The following is a 27181-nucleotide window of genomic DNA, read 5'->3' on the forward strand; positions in this document are numbered from 1 at the left end:
AAAAAAAAAAAAAAAAAAAAAAAAAAAAAAAGAATTGTCTTTCTATAAATTAGATGTTACTGGAAAATGAAATGAAATTTCAAAATGATTTGATTATGATTTCTAAGCAAGGTGCATGTTGCCAGGTTTCCAAAATTTTCTCCCCATAAACTAACCCACCCCTACCTCCATATCACCACCACTACCATCAGTGGCTATTACTGTGGTACTGTTATTACTGTGGGTCTTGGGAAAGGCTACATCTTCCTTTTCAGGTTGATGTCAGTGCCGCTTCCCACTCATCCATCATCAAGGCCCAGGTGCTGAGCAGAGCTGGCAGCCTCTGTGGGGCTGGTGGGCTGGGTCCCCAGAGGGAGCCCCTGCCAGGGGCAGAGGTCACCAGGGTAGCTAGGAACACAGATACCTTTTCTTGGTGGCAGCATTGTACAGTCACAGCAAACCACCGTGCCAACTCTAAGTGTTTTTATTTTGTACATCTTCATTCAAAACATTGCTCTGAAATAGAACCAGTCTCCTACATCTTCCCCCTTGAGGTATGAAATAAGGATTAGAGAATTTGTTGCTTATTGGTTTTCAGGATTTATGGGTATGAACAAAAGAGAATTCACACCCTGATCCTTATGCCAAAAAAAAAAAAAAAACAAACAGACATTCTTTTATTTGGGGGGAACATAAAGGAATATTCAAAAAAATGTTTGAATAAAGCCCTTCCTAGCTGTCTATGGCATACATGAATATTTATAACATTTAAGAGATAGACTAGCAATGGATTAGAGGATAATATGCTGGCCGCCTGCCACTATCCCAGGCTGCATAAAGCATGCTGATAGGAGATTGGTTCTATTTCAGACATACCCATATTTAGGTATATTTATTTATATATATGATTTTTAAGGTAGTCATTTTATTTGCAATGAGAAGCATGGGGCAAACTTCTATACCTCTGTAAACATTACAGAAGCTAATTCATTAAGGAAGAGAAATGTTTCGAATCCTTTTATTTTTGTATCACTAAACACGTCATTACATAATTAGCAACAATATGTTTTCTGTCACCAATAATATTATTATAAGATTCATGGAGAGAGCACTTCACTTGTTACCTCAATCTATGGAAAAAAAGAATCTCTAAGTAAAAACCTATGTGTTCAAATCCACCCTATTCCCAGACCTCTCCAACACAAAATAAATCTATGGGAGTACTTTGAGAGTTTATGTCTTTGTATAGATTTCACAGGCCAGGTTAAATACAGATTTCCAAAGGGTATGCTTCAAAGCAACGTAACATGTGTGGAGTGTCCAGGCAAAAGAATTTACTAAGAAATATAAACATCTAGAAAGTAACCCTGGGCCTTTAGGGGATTACCTGCAGTTGGGAAGAGAAAAGATAAACACATGAAATATTAAAAATCCACAAAACATATAAAAACTAGGTCACAATAGTAATGAAAGCTGTCAGAAAGCAAAAAGCGGGAAAGAAAACTTCATGTAGTTTTATCAATGGAAAATAAAACCACATTATATGCAGTAACTTACTATCAGAAGATCTAAACTAGCCCTAAGCACCTATCCAGCCTCATCTCACACTTTGTCTTTTCCGTGTCCAGTCCACGTTAGTGAGACCGGCCTGCCGCCTTCTCCTTTTGGCCTCAGGGTTTTTGCACTGGCTGTTACCTTTGCCTGAAATTGTCTTCCCCCAGTCATCTGCTGTCTGGCTTCTCATCAGTCAGGCCTCAGCTCACAGGTCCCCTCCTCCATATAGTCTTCCCTGACCACCCTTGTAGGAAGGGAAGAAGATCACACGTCTTCCCTGATCTCCCCTCCTCCCTGTGCTGCTGTGTCTGTCCTTGTAACACGGTTCCACCACACCCAGCACTCTCCGACACAGCCTTGCCTTAATAGGGGTTTCACAGCCTGAGATGATCTTCCTGCCTCTTCAGTGTCTTCCCCACCAGAAAGAATGCAAGTGCCTGGCCCAGGTATCTGTTTTGTCCACTGCTATTTCTCCAGCACCATAAAAATATCTGGCACATTATTTCCCCAGCACCCATAAAAATGTCTGGCACATCGTAAGTATGCAAGAAGTACTTGTTGAATAAAAGAATAAAATGTTAATGTTTCAGTGTTGGGCTTAGTGCACGAAAGCATTTTTCAAAGATTTTATGTAATAAATCCAAAAGTGTTTTCTATTTTATTAGAAAATTGGATTAACCGGCCAGGCGCAGTGGCTCACACCTGTAATCCCAGCACTTTGGGAGGCTGAGGCGGGTGGATCTTGAGGTCAGGTGTTCAAGACCAGCCTGGCCAAGATGGTAAAACCCCATCTCTACTAAAAATACAAAAATGAGCCAGGCGTGGTGGCGGGCACCTGTAATCTCAGCTATTCGGGAGGCTGAGGCAGGAGAATTGCTTGAACCCAGGCAACAGAGGTTGCAGTGAGCCAAGATCGTGCCACTGTACTCCAACCTGGGCAATAGAGTGAGACTCCATCTCAAAAAGAAAAAGAAAAAGAAAATTGGATTAACCAAAATGTCCCAAAGTGTTTTGCATAACTGAGACATTGTAAACGATGACTTTGCCTTAGCCTTCGTTCCTAACCAGACATTTTTCTGTCCCCCTTCCTCCCTGTGGTGCTGTGTCTATCCTCCAGTGTCCCTCCCTGAGTACATAGAGGTACACATGCTCTACATGTGCCTGGACAGGCACCTGAACTGCCTTCTTCCATGGTCATTATATGTACCACATACCATGAGCGTCATGCGTGTGTTACACATGTGTATCTGCATGTCACACACCTCTTGGATATTAAAGCTTTATCTGTAGGGAGACAGGACTCAGAGCTCCTCCTCAATGATGCAGACGGTGAAGGCTGGTTCAGCTTCAGTTCCCTTTTATCTCTGGTCCTCACTGTGCCCTTCCATTTGGCTGCTATCACAGGCACAATCTCTGTTAGGTGAGACACTGTGTATTTCTGAATCTTGTGAAAAAAATTCTTGTCCCAAATATGTGGAGGTCTGAGTGAAATAATCAAACGGTGTAAATGTGGTTTTACACATGCTAAGCAAAGAGATCCTATGTTTGATAGGCATAGGACTGGAGACAGAATCAAATCGGTAGAGGCAGAAATGTAAGAAAAAGCAATCCGGCAAACATTAAGAGCAAGGATGGTAAAGATCTTAAGGGGCAACAGAAGGAAAGATTAAAACTGTTGAAGGCAGGCATTTAGAAGAGGCCTTTCGGTGAGGAGCCGCTTCTTGAGGGATCTGAGCATTTGCAGAATAATAGGCCAAGAGGGAGGCTATTGCGGCTGCTGTCTGGGAGCGGGAGGTCCTAGAGCGGCGCCAGTGAGGTGGCATGGCCCCGGGGGGCCTGCTGGTCCGAACTTGAAGAACAAAGTCTTCTCCTCTTCCACAATGGGAGAGCAAAGGGGGAACCTGGACTAGGGCACAAGAGTCAGTGCAGAACTGGCCAGGAAGGTAGAGGCAGCCACAAAGTCCTAGTAGGCTATGTCATGTCTTTACAGGAGTGAAAGTGGAACTTAGCTGGCCTGCTTCTCAGGGGAGGAAGCCACAGAAGGGTGACGCCTGCTGAGAGCCAGGCTGCAAAGGCCCAGTCTGAGAACATGGTACCTCTGACGCCTCAGCGGACTCAAGGGAAATTCCCTGCATCCGAGCTTGAGAGAAATTTGTGTTTGGGATGCTGGCCTCAGAGCCTCTGGCTTATGCCAGGCCGAAGTGCACACAGTGGTCACCCCTTCCTTTGGATGGTGTCTTTGTACTGGTCACTCTGATGCAGGCTGACCCCTAAATTGGGGTTCAACTGGGGAGAGTTCTTGGCTTTCCTAAGGAAGGAATTTAAGAGTGAGCTGACAATGAAAGACAGCAAGTTCATGAGAGGAACAGTGTACAGTAAAACAGCTGCTCCAGAGACCGAGCAGTGCTGTCTCATAGGCGGGGTAGCACAGAATAGCACTCACAGAGTGCTGGCCGGCTCTATTTATACCTACTCTACTTATATGCTAACTAAGGAGCAGGTTTTTCACAAACTTTCTGGAAAAGGGGCCAGAAGTTCCTGGAACCATCTAAGGTAGCTTCCCAGTCATTGCAGTGGCATTTGTAAACTGTCATGGCACCAAGGGGTGGGGGGTGGGGGTGGGGGCGGGGTGGGGTGTTGTCTTATGCAAATACATTATAATTCCTAGTCCTAGCTGGTTTGGGCTGGTTTCTTTGCTACATCAGCAAGGTGGTAACCAAGGCTGGGAAAACAAATCCTGCTGATGTTCTGCCTCCACTCTGCAACACAGGCCCCAGGACGGACATCTGCTTCTGTGCCCCTCTGTTCTCAGCTCTAAAGAAACAGAGACGCGTGACGTAGTCACGGAGTTCTTCACTTGCCACCTCATTTCTCCTTTCTGCATTTCCCTCCTCAAGTGCATGTCCTCAGGGGAATTCATCAGCTTTCAGCTGGACCCATCTCTAAGCCCTGTAGGCCATGAACTGTAGGAACATATTCATTTTTGCACATAAGCGCCGAAGACCTGTACTTAAGATTAGTCCCAAGAAACATCAGTTTCAGTGTGGCGACGGGGGGTTCAATTTGTCCACCTGCGCGGATCCGGAGCGCCTTCTAAACGAGGTGCTCTAATGTGGGGCATGTTCGCGCCACATTCACTCCCGAATTACCAGTTGCTGTCTTCATTAGCTGTTTGCTCATGGGAATGTGTTGTAAACCTCAGGCTGGCTACCAGGGAAAAAAAGATGAGAATCTGCGCTTTGGAGTAATCAGACATTCCTGCCCCCACCCCCCGGCCTGGCATTATAGAGAGTTGCCTGGCCAGCTCCAGGCAGGCCAACCTGCTCTGGCGGACGGTGAAGCACAGGGTGTGACGTTTTGTTTCGCCCCCGCTGCAGCAGTGGGATAATGCAGCCTGTATCTCTTTAACCTTCATTTCTGCCAGGCTGGACGGCGAGCACCAGGGAATAAACAGCTGTCTGCCGTCAAAAATAACATGGGCTGTTGTGTGTGGAAAGATAGACTCTAACTAGATGGTTTTAGTTTTTAAAATCCTCCACTCTGGTCCAGGAAATCAACTGTACATCACAGAGCAGAAAGCTGCATCCACGCAGCAGCTCAGTGAAGGAGGCTGAGGTTTAAGTCACGATTACTTCAACAGATGTCAGTGGCATGACTTTTTTTTTTTTTTTTTTTTTTTTTTACCGTAGGCCCAGTATAGCATCATCTAGATCAAGGAAAGAAGGAAGATCATAATTTCTCTGCACTTTACAATTTGTTTAGTCTAGGGCACCGTACCAGAGACTGTTCGGAAGAGAACCAAAACTGTCTTATGAAGAATTGTTGAAGAAATTGAGAATATTTAGGCCGAACAAGAAAGGATCTGGGGGTGCAAGGATATCCATAACAGTTATATTCAAGTATCTGAAGACTTGTCCTGTTAAAAAGAAATTAAACGTGTTTGTTGTTAGGTCATTGCCATGGCATTTGTAAACTGTCATGGTGCCGGTGGGAGTCTTACGCAAATGCATTATGAGCTCCAAGGATAAATGAGTGAAAAGTAAAAGGAGAAAGACCTTAACTCACAGTGACAAGTTTTAATAATCAGAGATGTCTAACAATGAAAGAAGCTAGTGTTGGAGGTAATGCGTTACTCATTGCTGGGATGCATTCAAACAGCGGGAGAGCCATTGTTTCTAGGCAGGCTGTGGAAAAAGCACTGTGCACTCTGGAGATGGTTCAAGGAGGTGACTCCTGAAGTCTCTTTCAGCAACCCAGGAGAATGCCTTGTAGTTGGATGTAGTTGTAGTAACTGCTTAATATTACATGTGTTAATGGGTGCAAAAGAAGGTGAAGTTAAAATATTAAGTTAACCCTTCTTTGGCCTTGTGAAAGCATTTGTTACTATGCATTGACCAGCAATGCTGGTTGGATTCACACATCATAACTGTGGGTTCACACCATTAAACATTATTATCTCGACCTCACAAAGGAAAAGAATGGACCTCGTTGTAAAGCCAGATTTGGATTTCAAAGTTAAACTGAAGTTATCTTTGAGAACAATTAAAAAGGATACGTCAAAATTAAAACCATTGTTAAAATTAATCAAAGATTTAGAAAGGTAGAATGAACTTCAGGGCTGGAAATTACTGATTTAAACAATTGTTCTCACATTTTAAACTACATAATGAGCTAAAAATTATGAAGCCTCAGAGTATAGCTGTAAAGAGTACCATAAAACCAAAGTCAGAATGAAATGTTTTAGCTTTCAAAACTCAAAAGCAGAACAATTACTCCCTACAAAATGGTATAGGAAGAGGTTTCTGACCCCTGCTAATTGTTTTATTATTCTTCAGAGGGGCATACTGGCTGCATTTCCCAGGGTTTTCGGTAATTACACTCCATTCAATATCTGAAGAATTACAATAATTCTACATGGAATATACTTGTGCCCTTCAGATGCAAAGCCTTTAGAGAAGTGAAAAAACAACTTAAAAGTAAATTAGGAGGGACGTTATCATAGTTACTATTTATTTCAAGGCTCCATATATCAAGGGCTAATTATACATTGTACGTTACATTTTCTGGGAGGGATTTGTGGTATGTTTCTCATGCTGATCAACAGATGGACGTGTCAGTTTTTAGGATCTTTGATGAAGTGAAGTTCTAACTTTTCCAGTTGCCTCTTTGTGTGCGAAATTATCCAATGCGGGCACATGTCACTTCAGGCTTGCTGGAGTCCTCAAAGCAGTAGTATTCAGTGAGGTATTATGATGCTCGCAGATAATATATTTGTAAGGCCTTGACTCATCTGTGATTTTTTTTTTAATGCTACGTAAGCTTTCTCAAAGTCATTATCTTATACTTTGGCAAGTCAAGGGTCCATGAGAGAAGAAAGGGATGACTGGAATTGCCTAGCTGCTCAGAGACCGGGGAGTCTCTTTCCCTGGATGGAGCCTTATCAGTTTTCTGCTAGTGTTGTAATTAATCTGTTATCTCTACGGGACCCCCCCTTTAGAGCTTGAGCAGGAAGGTGTCCTGAAACATACATAGTGACAGGAGTGCCAGCTACTGTTCAAATACCATGATATTCCGGCTAAGAAATGGAGCATAGGCCTTATCAGTGTTTTTCCCCAGGGGACGGGAGTCTCTGTTTCTGTCCATTTTCTTTTCTCTTTTCTTTTGTTTTTAATTGAGCTCAGCACAAAAGATTCCCTTTTAAGTCTTTATTGCAACCAAAACTTTACAAAGAAATTAAGATGATCACTTAGTGACAACATTTTAAAAGGTCAAATAAATTACAATCTGTCCACTTGGTTGAATACATGCTTTTAAAAAAATGTTTTAAAATGCAAATGGCATGGAAAATAGTCACAATGCAATGTGAAAAATTTCAAATCAAAATGAAATATATATGTACTATAGGAATTCAAATTTTTTGAAAAATGTTTTTTTATATTTTTAAATATAAGAAGGCTATGTAATGAAATATTAACAAGATTACTCTGAAGTAATATTCTAAGTGATTTTTACTTTGCTCTTAACATTTTCTGTATTTTCTGAATTTCTAAGATGCTTATATGTTAGTGTTATAATCAGAAAGGAAGAAAGAAGGGAATCAAATCATTAGGATTAACATTAAAATACAAACTTTGGCTGGAAGATTAGAGAGGTCAGTAATACAGAATGTGTAGCAAAAGTGTAAAGGTAGAATATTTTGACTTGCTGTTCAGTCAATATAATCTCATACCTCATTAGTGACTCTTATTTACTGTGAGGAACTTGACAAGCTAACCCTTCTCCAAATCTAGGATAGTTACAGATTCTCTTACAAATTCATGGCAACCACAAGAAAGGATGGTGAAAAAGCATTAATGTACAGTCTCAGGCATGATAGATGCTTTTTTTTTTTTTTGAGACGGAGTCTCGCTGTTTCGCCCAGGCCAGAGTGCAGTGGCTGGATCTCGGCTCACTGCAAGCTCCACGTCCCAGGTTCATGCCATTCTCCTGCCTCAGCCTCCCGAGTAGCTGGGACTACAGGCGTCTGCCACCACACCCGGCTAATTTTGTTTTTGTATTTTTAGTAGAGACAGGGTTTCACCGTGTTAGCCAGGATGGTCTCGATCTCCTGACCTCGTGATCCACCCGCCTCGGCCTCCCAAAGTCCTGGGATTACAGGCGTGAGCCATCACGCCCGGCCAATAGATGCTTTTTACATCATGGGGAACATGCCAACAATTATGAGAGTTACGCCATTAATATTCCTTACCTGAAAATGCCTTGTATGTAAGTGGGTACCCCTTTGAAATAATTAAACAAGTTATACATCAATTAGTTGCCTTCAAATAGTCAACATCTCAGAACATGTCATTTCTCATGGTATCAAGTATTGCAGAAATCAATAATGGTTTATTTTCCTTTTTGGATTGTACTCTACGCTTACTTGAATTTCTATCTTTCTTTTTTCCATATTCCTTTTAGCGCATGATTGCAAATACGGCCAGAACAGTGAGATACTACAGAAGCCAACCCTTCAGTAAGTTAAGTGCTGCCACCTCTGTAGATGTTGGGGATTAAGGTCTTCTTAATGAGGCCATTGAGACACCCTCGGAGCCTGGGAACTATCTGACTGTGTCAGAGACACTTTGGACCATGAATTCCATGAGATAGGGGCCTTGAGTGTAAAGATGCTTTTTGCTGTTTTAAACTAGAACATATTTACATTGTTGTGAAACTAGAAAATAACCATAGGAATATTATTTTGTGAATGAATTTAAAGAGAATTAATTTGCTCTATCCAGTGTGACTGGAGACAACTCAAGCACGACTGCCAACAAATCCTGCCTCAAACCAACTCTCTTTGTGACTCATTGCTCCATGTTGAGAAACTCACATCAGCCCTTGATGACTCAGTTCAGTCATTTATAAACTAGGAAAGATAATCTTTATTGTCTTTCAGGGTGATGCAAGAATGCATTAATGTTTATAGCACATTTGTAAAAGGTCCTATGACAGGATTTCATATTATATTTCGAGTATTCCCACATGAATTTGAGGTGCTCTTTTAAAACCTGAACATGTATCACAAGAACTGGTATAATACTTTAATATAAAAAGATTACTAATAATAAATAACAATTTTAGTCTGTTGGGAGTTAAGTTGCATCATAGCACTGGATGGACATACTAGACCAGTGCTACTGTTTCTTCTGGGCTGGGACTTTGGTGGTGGGGATGGAGCTTTGCCTCCCTCAGTCTGGTGTGGAAATGACAAGGTGAACACTAAACGTTTTTGCTAAGCTCATTGTGTGGGTCACTTGAGGAAATTTGTCTCATTAACTCAGGATGACACTATGACATAGACATGAATCTGAGGCCGCCAGTACCATCCCCTCCAATAAACCCAGTGCTGAGAGGCTACGATGCTCTTGTTTTATTAGTCAGAGTTGTTTGCTCTTCCTAGTGCAGGACTGGCTCATGGCCAGGTTTGCTAACATGGGACACCACAACTACTAAGTGTTCATTTTTTAATGAATAGGGAGGAAAAATCTAAGAAAAATAATCTTGATTTGGGGAGCAACTGATTCAAATGATTGTGCCTTCTCTGACTTCCAAAATGTGAATAGTCTTGCACATCATCAACTATTCTTATGTGGATTCAGCCAGAAATAAAGTGTCTCATATGTTTTCATCATTAATTTACTTCGTGTTTAAAGATATGATCATAAAGCAGTTGTACAAGTGAAAACAAGAATAGATAAGTGACACCATTTACAGCCGGAGTTTATGATCCCAGATCCATGGACTTTCCATAGCAGGGATCAAGGGGGCCCTGAAATTATATGCCAAATCTTGTGTGCCCGGAGTGGGGGGGGGGGGGGTTTCTAGCCGTAAGAAGGTTTTCAGTGAGGTTCAAGAACCATAAAATAATGTATTTTGTTCTATGAGCCTCTTTGCAAGTAAATCTTGCATTCTCCTATGTCTCCTCCTAGAGAAGCCAAGGGGAACATTTATTTAAAAAGAAAAACTCCACTGCATTTGTTGAAGTTATCAGTAACGTGTGGTAAACAACAGCTGCTCAGCTCTGAAGTCAACAATCTATAGATAAAGCTATAGGAATAGATTCACAAACACTGTGGGAATGTGTACAATGTAATTACAGTATATTGTACATGTAGAGTACACTGCCAGTGAGAAGCGGAGGAAATTAAACACAATGTGCTCTGCAGTTCGCTGTGGTATTATTTCTATGTGATAATTATACTGATGAGTTTCTTCTCACAGGGGGCAGGGGCATGTATGTCTTCTTTCTGCTTTTCTGCGTTCAGACCTGCAACACTCCCCTTCACCCCTTGTGCAGATGGCATTCTAACTGTCTGTGGGAGTGCCGTGTGGATCTAGCAGGAGCAACTAGACTACAGAAGGCAGTGTACTGTGGTGGAAAGAACCCTGGTCAAGAGCCAGGGTCTGGCTCTGCCACTCCGGTGTCCCCTTAGACCAGAGGCCCTAGCCAGTGAGGCATGAAATGAAGGTGGCCCACAGAGGTGTTGGGTCTAAAGAGAGCATTTTTTTCCCCTTTTCTTTTGAAATAATGTCACCATTTTAAAATCGGGAGAATTCACAAAGAAGAAATCCGTATTTCCCATTTCTTAAAAAAAAAAAAAAAAAAAAAAAAAGGAAGATCTGGCAACTCTAGACACAGATTCCCCCGTGGCAGCAACATGCAAAAGCCAGGTCATCACTTCCGGAGGGACCTGTGTTTCCAGTTCACCACCTTCCAGTCTGGCTTTCCTCATTCATGTACGTTCCCTGCAAGGGCTAAGTGCTTTGGCTCATCATTCAGCCCTGATCTTCATGAAATCAGTTAACCTCAGTTGCTCACATGCTTGAGATGTGCATCAGAATAGAATGGTAGTTAAGTTTTCAGAGCAAATAGCATCAAAGAATCAAAGGTCTAGCAGAAGTCATAACTTCAGCCTGTGAGTTGGGTTTTTTTCTGAATATGGACAGCCTCTAAGAACATACAATCTGTATAGTAATGCTGTGTACTGTGTGCAAGTAAAAAGGGGAGTCAGGACTCTGTAGTCTCACTGGTTTGCTTCAGTTTGGCCCAGATGTTAAGCACTTTTGCGAGAGGCTAATGAAAACTGTGTCTTTTGACGTTAGTCTTCATCTGGATCAAAGGAGGCAGAGACACAAAGTGTGAGACACAGAGACCTCTGGAAAGGGAAACAATTTTAATCTATACCCAGGGGCTATCAGACAGATGCTTCCCTTTTAATTTGGTGCCATTTTTTTTTTTGCAATGTGCAATTCAAAGGAGAATGATCAAAAGAGGTGATTTCAGGGAAGAAAAGAAAATTGGAGGGTAGGAAGGAGATGGAACAACCAAGCGGAAACGTTTCAATGATTGTGGTGTGTTGAAAGGTCTTGAGGGAACCCAGGAACCTACGATAAATGTAATAAATAATTGGAGAAGTAAGACTGTATCTTATATACATATATTACACAATGCCAATTCTGCCCTTTCCTCTTTCAACAGATCCTGATGCAGCTCAAGCTAATAAGAACCATCAGGATGTCCGGAGTTATGTACGGCAATTAAATGTGATTGACAACCAGAGAACTTTATCACAGATGTCACACAGATTAGAGCCTCGTCGACCATAGACATTTCAAATGCCCAGAGCAACAGTCTGTCTCCAGTCCACAATCTTTCAAAAATGCCATTTATGCTACTACTGACTGTATTGCCACTAGAGAATTCCACAAAACAAGCGAAAACACATCCTGAGACACCTCAGGGCTGCATTCAGCTTACCAGCTACCTGGCAAGAGAAGGAATTATTTGACTTGCCTAAAGCTTACACACTCTAGCTTAGGAATCCCCAGTTTGTGGTTACCCTGTTTCATTTCCACTTGTGCCATCTTCTCTGCTGAAGTGTTGAATAAGGCCCACGTGAAGAGTTTGGTAGAAATACCCTTGTCAAGAGAACTAGCAAGCCCCTGACATTTGTTTCTAAGAGTGTTTATGGGATGAGATGTGCTACAAATGGGATAGATTTGGATAAAATTTTAACTCAACATCTTGATTTGGAGCATGGGGTTTGGGGAAGGTGTTGAGGAATCTACAGAAGTCCAAATTATAGATTATATTCTTCCATCTTCATCATCTTACCTCTGAAGGAATAGAGCCTGACCACATTATTATGAAACATTATGGCTGTTTATGTAATTTAGGGAGGACTGGTCTGTAATTTCTGAATGATATATAGAATAATATTTATGTTTACAATGTAACTTTTCAAAATTTACAAATCAGGATTATATACATAAGAATTCCACTAAGAAATGTCAAGGTTCTTAAATTTGCCAGCGTTAAAGTAGAAAATAATATTTCAAAAGAGCACAATATGCACAAAACATTTTTCAAAATTGAAATATTTTCCTGGGCATTAAAAACCTTTACTATTGGCTACAAACTTATTGTACCTGATGAAAAAATATTTTCTGGACTTAAATGTTATTACAAATATCTTAATTTTCAGCAATTGTTTTGCACTTTCAAAGACTGTAAATAGTTCATTCAATCAATGGTATAGAGTTATTTATTTGCTACATAATAGATATTGTGCCAAATAATTACTTTTTATTTATTTTATTTAGTATGTAATTTTGAAGTACATTTTTTTCCTGTTTTCACAATTAGACTACATTTAATGTGTAGGAATTGTATGTATGTATATCTTCTGTAAATAACATCTAGTATCTTCACTAAATATAATTGTTGACAAGAAATGATTGTGTTTGTCTCAATTCCCTATAATATGAAAGGGATAACCATTTGGTATGGTGGAGGTATTGGGTCTTTTAATGACACAAAATTCACACACTATAAAATTCATTCTTTTAAAGTGTAGAATCCTGTGATTTTTAGTATATTTACAAAGTTGTATAGATAACCATCATCAGTATCTAACTTCAGAGCATTCTCCTCATCCCTAAAAGAAACTCTGAACTCATTAGCAGTCACTCCTCATTCTTCTCTCCCTCCAACCTCTGGCAACCACGAATCTGCTTTCTTTGTCTTTAGATTTACTCTGGATGTTTCATATGAGTGGAATCATACAGTATGAGGCCTTTTGTGTCTGGTTCTTTTCACTTAGCATAATGTTTTCAAGGTTGACCATATTATAGCTTGTACCAGTACTTCATTTATTTTTATGGTCACATAATATTCCATTCCATAAATATACCACATTTTGTTTATTCATTTGTCAGTTGACAGACATTTGTCTGTTGTGTTCACTTTTCAGCAATTAGGAGCATTGCTGCTCTGAAGGGGCACTGGATTTTAGAGCTTCCTGGTGTGGGGCCTCATGCCATTTCTCAGTGATTTAAGTACTTAGCAAATATTTGATGAAGAGATATCCAAAATTCTTTAAATTCCAGACATGCCTCCATTTTTTTAATAAGTCAGCATTTTCCAAAGCATGTTCCAGCCTTATACTAGTCTCACAAGTTCACATACTGTCCCTCCAAAAACAAACACACACATGCAAAGCCAAAAACAAAACCAAGATTCTATCTTCAAATAAAGTTGGGGAACACTGCATAATATACCCCATTCATAGAAATGATTCCCAGTATTCACTAACACGTTAAAGGTTCTGAGAAGTCCTATTGAAATCCCTTTTAACATCCCACAATTAAAGTCCACTTTGAGAAATGCCACAGCAGGCAAATGCCTCTCTGTGTTCATTCATATACAATTTCAAGGTCCCCAGAACCAGAGGTGGTGTTTTATGCAGTATTACACCTGCCACTGGAGGCAAGTGCAGTGCCTGGGATTTACTAGACAATAAAAGAAGGTCACTCAATAAATTTTCTTGAAATCATTATCGTTCAGTATTTCACTATCTGATAGACTCAATGTCAGCTGCAAAGGTTTCACTTTTATATATTTTCCTTTATATATCATTTACAGTTTCTTTTCTAGATAATTTACAACGATGATGAATGAAGCTGGGAGCCCGTTCCTGGGGCATCCTTGTTCTTGTTTTGCTCATCTTTATTCCTACTTTACTGAAAGCTAGCATCCTATATACAGCAGCACTTTTCCCCAATTCCATGGTCACTGCCAACTTATGATCTTATTTTAATGCAGTTTCAACATTATTTAAAATTGATACATATTCCCCTATGTATGTTCCCCTTGTTCTTCCACGTGAGAATAACTTATTGCACTTAATAAAGATAAGACATTTTTATTATTTCTAGCTTCTTCGAAAGTGCATTAAACTGCATTATTGAAGGTAGCAGTGGTAAAATAATAGAATTCACACTCTAAAAATGTAGAGTAGTAGCCAGGCAACCCTTCCTGAGGCAGGAGATGCAGTTAATATTTTAAAAGTTGCAAACAAGCCAAAAGAAAATGAGATGCCTACAGGGTCACAAGAAGGATAATGAGGTTTGCTGGAAGATGTGAAAAAGAAGAATGTTTTTACCAAAAGTGCCTGTAGAAAATTATACATTTGAGTATTTAACATACCTACTTAGCAAGGTCATTGGCATAGTGTATGGGAGCTAAGCTTTTCCAGCAATTTTTGAATGCCACGCAGGTTAAATATACTCCTCCTGAATACAGTGGCATTTCCTCTGAAGATATGAATGCAGATCAATGACTATCAGTATGAGAAAATTAAACAGTGTCATTTTAGTTTCGAATTGTGCTCCAAATAACAAAAAAAATCAGCCTGGAATATGCAGTGTGGTAAAATGAACCCCTACCTCGAATAGCTTTCCTTTTACCGTCAATCTAGAATGCCTTACATCTCTTGCTTTAGAGTAATCTTAATCTGTCCTACCTTGAAAATTGTGGTATTAGATGAACAGTTACCTTATCCCTTACTTCTAAACTGGAAAAAAAGCCTTTGATTTAGGTATTGTCAGTCACTTTTGTATTCATTCATTCATTCATTCAATCATTTTCATTCATAGAAAATAATGATTGAGCTGCTTACTGAGTGCCAGGCCCTCTGTGGACACAGAACTCAATGGTGAGGACAACTAGGGAAGGTCCCTGTTCTCCTGGGGCTTATCGTTCAGTGGAGGAGACAGAGGTTAATCAACTAATGATTTGAACAAATAAATATAAAAATGCTTCCAGCTGGGCGCAGTGCCTCATGCCTGTAATCCAAGCACGTTGGGAGGCCGAGGCGCGTGGATCACAAGGTCACGAGATCAAGACCATTCTGGCCAACATGGTGAAACCCCATCTCTACCAGAAATACAAAACTTAGTTGGGCATGGTGGTGCACGCCTGTAGTCCCAGCTACTTGGGAGGCTGAGGAAGGAGAATCACTTGGACCTGGGAGCCGAGATCACACCATTGCACTCCAGCCTGGCAACAGAGCAAGACTCTATCTCAAAAAAAAAAAAAAAAAAAAAAAAAGAATGCTTCCAAGGAAAGATATGGTGCTGCAAGGGCATGTAATATGGGGATTTAATCTGATCAGAGGCAAGGAAATGTTCCCTGTTAAAGTGACGGTTGAGCTGGGCTCTGAAAGATGTGAGTGCTGGCTAAGCAGAGAGAGCGGGAGAATGTGTTCTAAGCAGGAAGTAACATTGGCAGTAAGGGACTGCAACATCAAGCAAGCTCACTGTGGCCAACAGAGAGCGAAGGAGACAGCATTTCCAGATGTGCTGGAGAGCTAAGAAGGGTCCAGAGCATGTAAGGCCTATGCAGACCTTTGAGTGGGAAGTCATTGAAGAACTTGAGACAGGGCGTTGCATTTCCAATGGTGAGCCCTTGAACGGCAGGGCCACTGCTTTCTGTGTACCACTCTGCCCAGGACACTTGGTAAGGGCCATCCCTAATTCCTTAATTACTTTATCATGAAGGCTTAAAGGTAGAGCAGAGTAAGCTGTGGAGAATGCAAGCATTCAAAAGCAGTAGTGGACCTAGACACCCATACAGACCAACATCATCCCTTCTCCTAAGTCCACACTGGGCCACTTTTTAATTTTTTATTGTGATAAAAGATATACAACATACAATTTACCACTTAAAGCCTTTTTGAGAAAATAATTCAGTGGCATTTAGTACATTCACCTTGTTGTACAGCCATTGCTGCTATCCATCTCTAAAACTTTTTCAACATTCCAGACTGAAATTCTGTGCCCATCAAACATTAGCTCCCCATTTTTCCTTCCCTCCAGCCCTTGGTAACCACTATTCTTTTATCTCTATGAATTTGCCTATTTTCGGGACTTCACATAGGTGGAATCAAACAGTATTTGTCCTTTTGTGTCTGGGTTGTTGCACTCAGCTTAATGTTTTCAAGGTTCATCCAAATTGTAGCGTGTACCAGAATTTCCTTCCTCTTTAAGGCTGAATAGAATTCCATTTTATGTCGATTCTACATTTTGTTTGTCAATTCGTCTGTTCAAGTCCCAACTTTTCAATTATTTGGGGTATATACTAAGAAGTAGGATTGCTGAATCATATAGCAATTCTGTTTAATATTTTAGGGAACTGCCAGACTGTCTTCCACAGTGGCTGTACCATTTGATGGGCTACACTGGACATAGCTCATAATTACCTGCATCATTTCCAAAGTTGCCAATGTATGGTACAGCAGTTGAGAGAAGGAGTGGCCAGGGGACCCAGGGCTCAGTATGTGGGTATCCAAGCAAGTAGCAGGGAGCAGGGAGGCTTCATTTACCAGCGTCCTGTCTGTCAAGCCAGGACCGCTTACAAGACAATCACAGCCCCAGAACCTCTGTCCGTCCTTGCTGCCCTGTGGGGTGATGCACCACACTCCTGCTGCCTGTGGTCTGACACTGCAGGATAGGAAGACTGAAGGGAATGTTTCCAACCCCCAGAGAATAAGGGCGTGGGAATGGGAAATGTGGCCACTTTGCTTGGGCTCCTTTGCATGTGCTTGTCAGGCAGCTAGGGAAGGTCAAGGATGTTGCTACAGGAAGCCAGGATCTTTGTTCCTGGGACAATTCAAACTTAGAAAGATTGTGGCCAAAGCCCTGCTCTAAAGGGAAGTAGGCACGAGGCACTATGGGCTTATGGGCTCTGACATTTGCCCCCAGATTTGAGGAAGAAAGAGAGCCTAGACCCAGGGCATGCGAGAGCTACCTGATTCCATCCCAGTCTCCTTCCTGTATCTTCCTCTGGGAGGGTCTGACTCTTCCTAGCCAGAGAAAACTCAGAAAGAGTGGAATTCTGTAATAGGAGGAACATTACAAGAGAAACATGAGAGCAAAAGTTGGTGTAAACCGCTTCAGAACAGGTTTTTGCAGCACCTGAGACAAAAAGAGGACTGGAAAAGCTGCCTCAGGTCTCCATCTATTTCCTTAGCCAGAGACAGGTGGCAAAAGTCTCCAGGTGATAACATCAAGGACCTGGCAGGAATGGAGGAGAATCGATGATTTCAGGCAGGAGTCCTGATATTTTAGGACAGAGGGACAGATTGATGGTTCAGTCTCCCCAGCAGGGAGAAGGGCTTGAGGTAAGGAGACACAGAAGCTCTTGGGGAACATGTTCTGCACTAGCCAAGGTGTGGTAACTTTAGAATAATAAAGAGGTTGTTCAGGGTTATCAGTGAGTTTATCAGTTGCTGCGTGTATTAGGGTTATCCAGAGAAATAGAACCAACAGAATGAGCTTTAAGGGAGATTTATTATAGGGGATTGGCTTACGTGATTATGCAGACTGGCAAGTCCAAAATGCACTGTGTGGACTGACAGCCTGGAGACCCAGCAAAGCCGATGGTGCAGTTCTAGTCTGAAGGCCGGCAAGTGGAGACCCAGGAAGGCTGGTGGGGCAGATGAAGTCCAAAGGCAGAGTCTTCTGGAGCATTTCCTCTTGCTGAAGGAGGCCAGTCATTTTGTTCTATTCAGGTGCCTTTAATGGATTAGATGAGACCAATCTACGTTATGGAGAGCAGTCTGCTTTACCCACAGCTCACCAATTTAAATGTTAATCTCATTGAAAAACACCCTCCACCTTGACAAAATTAACCATCACACTGTATAATAAACCACTCTAAATTGTAGTGACTTAAAACCACAAGCTTTAAATCAACAACCATGAACCATGAGTTGATGGGTTAACTGGACAGTTCTGCCATCTGAGCCAGACTTAGCAGATCAGGGCTGGACTCAGGCATGTATCTGTGGTCAGCTGGTCTAGGATGGCCTCAGAAGGAATGGCTTGTTTCTGTTCCATATAGTCTCTCACTCTCCAACCAGCTATCCTGGGTTTCATCACTTGTTGGCTGGGAAGGGTTCCCAGGAAGCAACAGGATAAACAACAGCTCTGGAGGCCCAGGCTCAGAACTGGTGCTCCAAGAGGACACTATGATTTCTGCAGCACTTTGCTGACCAAAGTGGTCAAGAGGATAGCCAGGAGTCAAAGAGTAGAGAAAGAATTCTTTATCTTGATGTCTGGCACTACCAAGTCATATCATCAAAGTTGTGAATATAAGGAGGGGAAAACTGTTGCCATTTTCACAAACCATCTACTAGAGTGAGGGCAGCACGTAATGGGAGTGGCTGGAAGGTCCACTGCTCTTGTTTGAGGAGAGTTTTTCAGGCGTGGTGCAGCCAGCCGTTGAAAGTGCTTCTCCAGGGTGACTCTATTAGCTCTTGGGGAAGCAGCAGGACTAGCAGAAGGACAACCAGCTTGAAGATCAGGCAGACCTGGGTTTGACTCAATCAGGGCCACCTCCAGCATAGACAGCAACTTTGTGTGTATTAGGCAAGAGTCAACCCTTGTCTCCATTGGCACTGCCTCACAGAGAGCTCCTCCTCAACCAGGCTTCGTGTTGTGTGTGTCGTGGCCTACACTGTTGTAATGTGATAGCCCTCAGCTGTGAACTTTGCTATTTTACCTCTTTGAGCTTCATTATCTACATCTGCCAATGGGAATGACAACGCCTGCCTCACAAAAGCTGGGGGGAGTCCTAAATGAGTGAAGGTGTAGAAAGTGTCTGGCATATCTTGTGCTTGGTGCTCAAGAAATATTAGTGCCTTTCCTGCCTCTCTGCTATAATGAGAGGCCACAGAAAGAGGTGCTTTAGAACATTCAAGGATGCCTGAGAGTCTTCAGCCAAACCAAATATGAAAGGATGGAAAAGGAGAGAAAGTTATGTGGTGGCTTTAAGTCATTGAAATTGACTTGGGCTAGAGAGGCAGTTTAGGAGTTCTATCAGATGTCTGTCCTTTGTATTTCAAACTTGGGTTACACCAGTTTTGCAAAGTTTTTGCTGCAATAATTGTACCAAGATACCGTATTTTTGTATAGGCGCAACTGAAAAGTTATTTGCAGCAGAATAGAAAACATTTCAAATTACCGAATAAAAGAAAGGAGAAGTGAAAATAGAATAAAAGACTCATGCTCCTTAACAATAGATAAAATATTCATATATGAAAGAGTAGACCAGAAACGAAGCCAAAATCTAACACAACCCGTACAGACATAGATCACGCCAGAAATTAGATTTTAGCCTAACCTGGGTGTTCATCTACATGCTCAGTCTATCTTGCCTAGAAACAATTATGCCTTGTTACGAGATGCCTCCTAAGAAAGTAGCTCTTCATTAGCAGTCCTAATCTTCCCCCACCTAGTACTCAGAAGCCATTGTAAAAATCCATTTATATTTCTGGCTTCAGAAATTAAATTGTAGGTATAAGCCAAAGTGTACATTAAATTAGGGATTATTGTTTGTGGCACTCTATGTGAGCCAGGCGATGCTGGGCCATTTTAATTAAGAATTCATTTTCAGTAACAACACAAGCAAATGAATAACATTAAGTCAATATTGAAACAGTCGTGGGTGGAGGGGATTATGGGAATAACTGTGATACTCAGTTGTATTATAGGCTTATTGTGTAGAGTTCATTTATGCATTAGAAAAAAACATCTTTGCAGCAACTGAAGAAAGTCTGTAGCACGGGGCAGGGAAATCTTTTGAGCACGATGAGATGATTGCTAGGGGAAAAACAGAGGAAGTCCTGTACTTGTTTTTTAAATTAGAAGAAAAGCAAGGTCACTAAGGAACACAGAGTTTTAAGTACAAAGTTTTCTGAATGTTGACCTTGGAAGAGAATTTTCTGGGCTATTTACTGGTTCAGTAATCAGTGCTTTTTGTCTGCCAGTTCTTCTGCCATTTATTGAGCACCCACTATGTGCCAGTTACATACACAAAGCATTTTATTCTAAATACCTAAGAAACGAAAAGTTTCACTATTTACTGATGAAGAAACACTGAGAGAAATGAAATGTCTTGCCCGAGGTCACATACTTGGATTATGAAAGAGGTTGGGATCTCAAACAAAGCACATCTGATTCCAAGGCATATGTTGTTAACTACGAGGCTCACTGTCTGCCTAGCTTCTCGTCCCCAAGAGGACTGATTATTCAGGCTTTTGATGCCGCAAAATAAAAATAACAGATAGGAGTTCAAGAACCAAAGCATGAGATTAATTTTGCCAAAATATAGTAAGTGAGGTTTTAGGAAAGTGATTTGGAGTATTTGTTTCTAAAGTTTTATCTTTAGAATAAAAGTGTTTATGTATGTATATGAATCCCTTCATAAATATCCCACAAATCATATATATGCCATGTATCAGTTACGGAAAGATTTTACTCAGGAAATAACAGTTATTTGTATTCACCATAAGGGATTCACTCACATCCAAGAAGGAGCTTCAGTTGTATTTGAAATGGTTTATCTCTTAAAATACACATGATTGGCCCATATATGTTTTCCTATTATTCTCTGTACTTTATTTCATTAGAAATTGACTCCACTGAAATCAAAGCATTCTTGAACTCTGTGTATTTACTGAATATTTTGAAGAAAACATAGGCAAGGGGGTTTCATTATAGAACCCAAGAGTATTTCATTTTAACAGGTCCTCATTGGATATATCTTGTCTGGAACTCTTTCTCCTCTGCTGCCAGTCATATGGTCTCCTTTTTCTATTCCCAATTCTCTCCACTCTCTCTAGTTTGCAGATCATTCTTGGGGACCCTAGGTCATGTTTTCTTTTTTATGCAGACCACTTTAATCTTCTCATAGCTTCTGACTCCAAACTTGAAAATCTCTACTTGGGCTGAGGATGAAGGTATTGTCTGCACTGAGCAAGCAGAAGACTCTCCTATTACCAAGGTCCCTTATCTTTAGAGTGGTGCTGTCAAACTAAAAAATAGGAACCACAAAAACTGTTATGATAAAAAATAGATTAAATAATCTTATTTAAAACCAAAACTGGGCCTGGCGCAGTGGCTGGTGCCTGTAATCCCAGCACTTTGGGAGGATGAGGAGGAAGGATTGCTTAAGACCAGGACTTTGAGACCAGCCTGGGCAACATAGGGAGACCCTATCTCTACAAAAAATTAAAAAATTAGCTGCACCTGATGGCAAGCACCTACAGTCCTAGCTACTTGGGAGGTTGAGGTGGGAAGATTGCTTGAGCCCAGGAGTTTGAAGTTACAGCGAGCTATGACCTTGCCACTGCACTCCAGCCTGGGTGACAGAGTGACACCCTGCCTCAGAAAAACAAACAAAATAAAAATAAATATATATAAAAATAAAACCAAACTGGTGAAAGCTCCTTCTGCCTCCTCAGGATGAATGTCATAATTCACATCAGGAGCAGCAAATATGTTTCCTGTTTAGGTTGGTGCAAAAGTAATTGTGGGTTTTGCCATTGCACCAACCTAATTCATTTCAGAGCCTGGTAGGAGAGAAAAAGAAAGGAAGACCAAAACTTCCAAGCCTTCTCTAGCTCTGCTGTATCCAAGCACACTTTCAGCAGAGGATCCATTCATGGAAATAGGAGCCTAATAAGTCATCGCCATTCCACCTGGAGACAAATTCACAGCATACATGTTAACATTACTCTTCCTTTCTCTTCAAATCCTCTAAGTTGTAATAAACTTAGGGGATAGTTTTTTTCCCAGCTACTTAAAAATATATATATATACACATACACACACACACACACACACACACACACACACACACACACACATATATACAACCTCTAAGGATATACACACACACACACATATATATATAATTTTAAAATCTTATTTTATTTTCTATTTTTTTAGATGGAGTTTTGCTCTTGTTGCCCAGTCTGGAGTGCAATGACATGATCTCGGCTCACCACAGTCTCCGCCTCCCAGGTTCCAGCAATTCTCCTGCCTCAGCCTCCCTAGTAGCTGGGATTACAGGTGCATGCCACCAGGCCCAGCTAATTTATATATATATATATATAAACTATATATTTAACATATGTAAATTATATGTTTAATATATGTAAATTACATATGTTTAATATATGTAAATCACATATATTTAATATACATAAATTATATATTAAGTATATATAAATTATATATAATTTTTATATATTAAGTATATATTAAGTATATTACTTATATACTTAATGTATAAATTATATATACTTAATATATATAAATTACATATACCTTAATATATAAATTATATATTATATATAAATTATGTATACATATGTGTAAATTATATGTATAAATTATATAATTTTAATATATATAATTTAATATATATTATATATAATTTTTATATATTTTTTAGTAGGAACGGGGTTTCGCCATGTTTCCCAGGCTGGTTTCAAACTCCTGACCTCAAGTGATCCACCTATCTCAGCTTCCCAAAATGCTGGGGTTACAGGCATGAGACACCATGCTTGGCCTGATTTTTACCTTCTTGATAACTGATCATTTCTTTAAGACCTCTCAAGCATTGGGAAAAAAAATTTTTTTTTAATGCTTTAAATTCTAGGGTACATGTGCACAACGTGCAGGTTTGTTACATATGTATACATGTGCCATGTTGGTGTGCTGTGCCCATTAACTGATCATTTACATTAGGTATATCTCCTATTCCAACCCCCACCCCTCCACACCACAACAGGCCCCGGTGTGTGATGTTCCCCTTCCTGTGTCCAAGCGATCTCATTGTTCAATTCCACCTATGAGTGAGAACATGCAGTGTTTGATTTTCTGTCCTTGTGATAGTTTGCTGAGAATGATAGTTTCCAGCGTCATCCATGTCCCTACAAAGCACATGAACTCATCCTTTTTTATGGCTGTGTAGTATTCCATGGTGCATATGTGCCACACTTTCTTAATCTAGTCTGTCATTGTTGGACATTTGGGTTGGTTCTAAGTCTTTGCTATTATGAATAGTGCCGCAATAAACATATGTGTGCATGTGTCTTTACAGCAGCATGATTTATAATCCTTTGGGTATATACCCAGTAATGGGATGGCTGGGTCAAATGGTATTTCTAGTTGTAGATCCCTGAGGAATCGCCACAGTGTCTTCCACAATGGTTGAACTAGTTTACAGTCCCACCAACAGTGTAAAAGTGTTCCTATTTCTCCACATCCTCTCCAGCACCTGTTGTTTTCTGACTTTTTAACGATCACCATTGTAACTGGTGTGAGATGGTATTTCATTGTGGTTTTGATTTGCATTTCTCTGATGGTCAGTGATGATGAGCATTTTTTCATGTGTCTGTTGGCTGCACAAATGTCTTCTTTTGAGAAGACAAAAGTCTGTTCATATCCTTCGCCCACTTGTTGATGGGGTTGTTTTTTCTTGTAAATTTGTTTGAGTTCTTTGTAGATTCTATTAGCCCTTTGTCAGATGAGTAGATTGCAAAAATTTTCTCCCATTCTGTAGGTTGCCTGTTCACTCTGATGGTAGTTTCTTTTGCTGTGCAGAAGCTCTTTAGTTTAATTAGATCCCATTTGTCAATTTTGGCTTTTGTTGCCATTGCTTCTGGTGTTTTAGACATGAAGTCATTGCCCATGCCTATGTCCTGAATGATATTGCCTAGATTTTCTTCTAGGGTTTTCATGGTTTTAGGTCTAACATTTAAGTCTTTAATCCATCTTGAATTAATTTTTGTATAACGAGTAAGGAAGTTTCAGCTTTCTGCATATGGCCAGCCAGTTTTCCCAGCACCATTTGTTATAAAGGGAATCCTTCCCCCATTTCTTGTTTTTGTCAGGTTTGTCAAAGATCAGATAGTTGTAGATGTGTGGTATTATTTCTGAGGGCTCTGTTCTGTTCCATTGGTCTATATCTCTGTTTTGGTGAAAAGATCAACAAAATTGATAGACCACTAGCAAGACTAATAAAGAAGAAAAGAGAGAAGATTCAAATAGACACAATAAAAAAGATAAAGGGGATATCACCACTGATCCCACAGAAATACAAACTACCATGAAAGAATACTATAAACACCTCTATGCAAATAAACTAGATAATCTAGAAGAAGTAGATAAATTCCTCAACACAGACACCCTCCCAAGACTAATCCAGGAAGAAGCTGAATCTCTGGATAGACCAATAACAGGTTCTGAAATTCAGGTAATAATTAATAGCCTACCAACCAAAAAAAGTCCAGGACCAGATGGATTCACAGCCGAATTCTACCAGAGGTACAAGGAGGAGCTGGTACCATTCCTTCTGAAGCTATTTGAATCAATAGAAAAAGAGGGAATCTTCCCTAACTCATTTTATGAAGCCAGCATCATCCTGATACCAAAGGCTGGCAGAGACACAACAAAAAAAAGAGAATTTTAGACCAGGAAGATCCTGATGAACATCAATGCAAAAATCCTCAATAAAATACTAGCAAACCGAATCCAGCAACACATCAAAAAGCTTATCCACCATGATCAAGTGGGCTTCATCCCTGGGATGCAAGGCGGGCTCAACATATGCAAATCAATAAACATAATCCAGCATATAAACAGAACCAATGACAAAAACCACATGATTATCTCAATAGATGCAGAAAAGGCCTTTGACAAAATTCAACAGCCCTTCATGCTAAAAACTCTCAATAAATTAGGTATTGATGGGATGTATCTCAAAATAATAAGAGCTATTTATGACAAACCCACAGCCAATATCACACCGAATGGGCAAAAACTGGAAGCATTCCCTTTGAAAACTGGCACAAGGCAAGGATGCCCTCTCTCACCACTCCTATTCAACATAGTGTTGGAAGTTCTGGCCAGGGTAATCAGGCAGGAGAAGGAAATAAAGGGTATTCAATTAGGAAAAGAGGAAGTCAAATTGTCCCTATTTGCAGATAACATGGTTGTATATCTAGAAAACCCCATTGTCTCAGCCCAAAATCTCCTTAAGGTGATAAGCAACTTCAGCAATGTCTCAGGATACAAAATCGATGTGCAAAAATCACAAACATTCTTATACACCAATAACAGACAGACAGAGAGCCAAATCATGAGTGAACTCCCATTCACAATTACTTCAAAGAGAATAAAATACCTAGGAATCCAACTTATAAGGGATGTGAAGGACCTCTTCAAGGAGAACTATAAACCACTGCTCAACGAAATAAAAGGATACAAACAAATGGAAGAACATTCCATGCTCATGGATAGGAAGAATCAATATCATGAAAATGGCCATACTGCCCAAGGTAATTGATAGATTCAATGCCATCCCCAGCAAGCTACCAATGACTTTCTTCACAGAATTGGAAAAATCTACTTTAAAGTTCGTGTGGAACCAAAAAAGAGCCTGCATTGCCAAGTCAATCTTAAGCCAAAAGCTGGAGGCAAAAACTTTCATTTAAATACTGAGCAACATACTCTTCCTGCCACTTTAAAAAATCACCTCCAATATCATCTCTCACATTTTTCATTAGCCATATGGGTTATAACTTCATGAAATAAGACAGGAAAAGTCCAAGGCATGCTGGCACTGACTCAACCACACAGGCTGAGCCAATTATGAATATATTACCCTACAATAAGCCTGCTGGTCAACTTGTCCCATCATGTACTAAAGATTCTCACTGAGTTTTCCTATTCGGGAAAGCATCCTATGGCTAAAAAATCTACTTTACCATACTGGAGATAATCCATGCCAGCTAACTAAAATAACCAACATAATTCTTCATTCTTACATGTAAACAATAACAAACAATCACCAGAGATGTCTGAGAAAACGAGTACCATAAAAATACAAAAACAAAGATGGTGTCCCTATGCTACACCATCTTCAGAGTCCTAATCTTTGAGTTTTAGACACTTCAAAGTCCTAATTAGCATTTATCCCAAGGGATTCATCAAGCTATCAAGTTCTCCTGTACTAAGACTACTCAAGGTCCACCCTGATTTGTCTATGAATCTGGGGAAGGGTGACAGCTCGAATTTGGTCTCCATCTTTATACACATTTACAGATAAGGTGAGTGAGGAGTTGAAGGGCCCAGGGCTTTAAGAATACCTATGAACTTTGTTCTATAACAAGATGTCAACCCTGAAACTTGTGGTGTCCAGGTCCCTCAGGATCTGAATCATCTAAAGATATGTCTAAGACAACTTCCTCCAGAGACTGGAGATGTTGCTCATAGCTATTAAGCTGTGTGATCTGACACACTGAAACTTCTTAGAGGGGTTTATGTAACTAATTTGCATGGTAAAATAATCCAGATAAACTGGTTGTCAAGAGAGATGGAGGCTGGCTAAGCGAGGCTGAATTTTGATTACTCAACTGAAATGATTCAGTACAATTTTGTATATCTGACTTATAATTATTTTGAAATGTTTACCACAGTGGGGTGGGAAGGTTTGCTCTATATTAACAAACTAAAACTTAGGCAATTATCCAGTTATTTCAACACTTTTATTTTTTCCCTGCCATCTGCTAGTAAAAAGAATTTTGATTAAAATACTTGAATAGTTGAGGCAAAAATGTGCTTGTATGCGTGTGTGTGTGTGTGTGTGTGTGTGTGAAGGGTTTACAGTTACATGAACATACAGATAAATAAATAGCCCTGCTCTCCACTTCTTTCTGATAGAACTTTCTTTCCATTAAAGTACTCCTGTGTTAGTCAGCTTGGGCTGCCATAACCAAATACTACCTACCTACCTACTACTTCCTACCATGTACCTACCTGTGTTCAATTTTCTCTCTCCACTAGGAAAATAACAACAGCAATAACTTTATCATTATCATAGACTAAGGCCATTTCTAAAGAAAAAGTTGAAAGTGGGGAGAATTATCATAAAACATGATTGGTAATGAAAAGAGTGTTATGTGTCAGGAGG

The 27181-nt window shown here is 40.3% G+C and overlaps 1 protein-coding gene across 20 annotated transcripts in view; it reads left to right on the forward strand.

Moving 5' to 3' along the window:
* RAPGEF4 (Rap guanine nucleotide exchange factor 4) overlaps nt 1–12916 on the forward strand; it is a 312185-nt gene extending 299269 nt beyond the window's left edge. For 12 of the 20 annotated variants that reach the window (XR_004229213.1, XR_004229214.1, XR_004229215.1 and 9 more), the window contains 2 exons: nt 8494–8548; nt 11555–12810. Coding sequence is in view for 17 of the 20 variants with exons in the window: in XM_031936491.1 (XP_031792351.1) it covers nt 8494–8548; nt 11555–11682 (183 nt within the window). In the remaining 3 variants the exon portion in view is untranslated. Of the gene's footprint in view, nt 1–8493; nt 8549–11554 lie in introns of all 20 variants that reach the window. The other 8 variants (XM_031936487.1, XM_023185997.2, XM_031936489.1 and 5 more) reach the window with 2 other exon arrangements.
* The last annotated feature ends 14265 nt before the right edge of the window (nt 12917–27181 follow it).

The sequence above is a fragment of the Piliocolobus tephrosceles genome, chromosome 11 (genome assembly GCF_002776525.5).
Source record: "Piliocolobus tephrosceles isolate RC106 chromosome 11, ASM277652v3, whole genome shotgun sequence".
NCBI lineage: Eukaryota > Metazoa > Chordata > Mammalia > Primates > Cercopithecidae > Piliocolobus > Piliocolobus tephrosceles.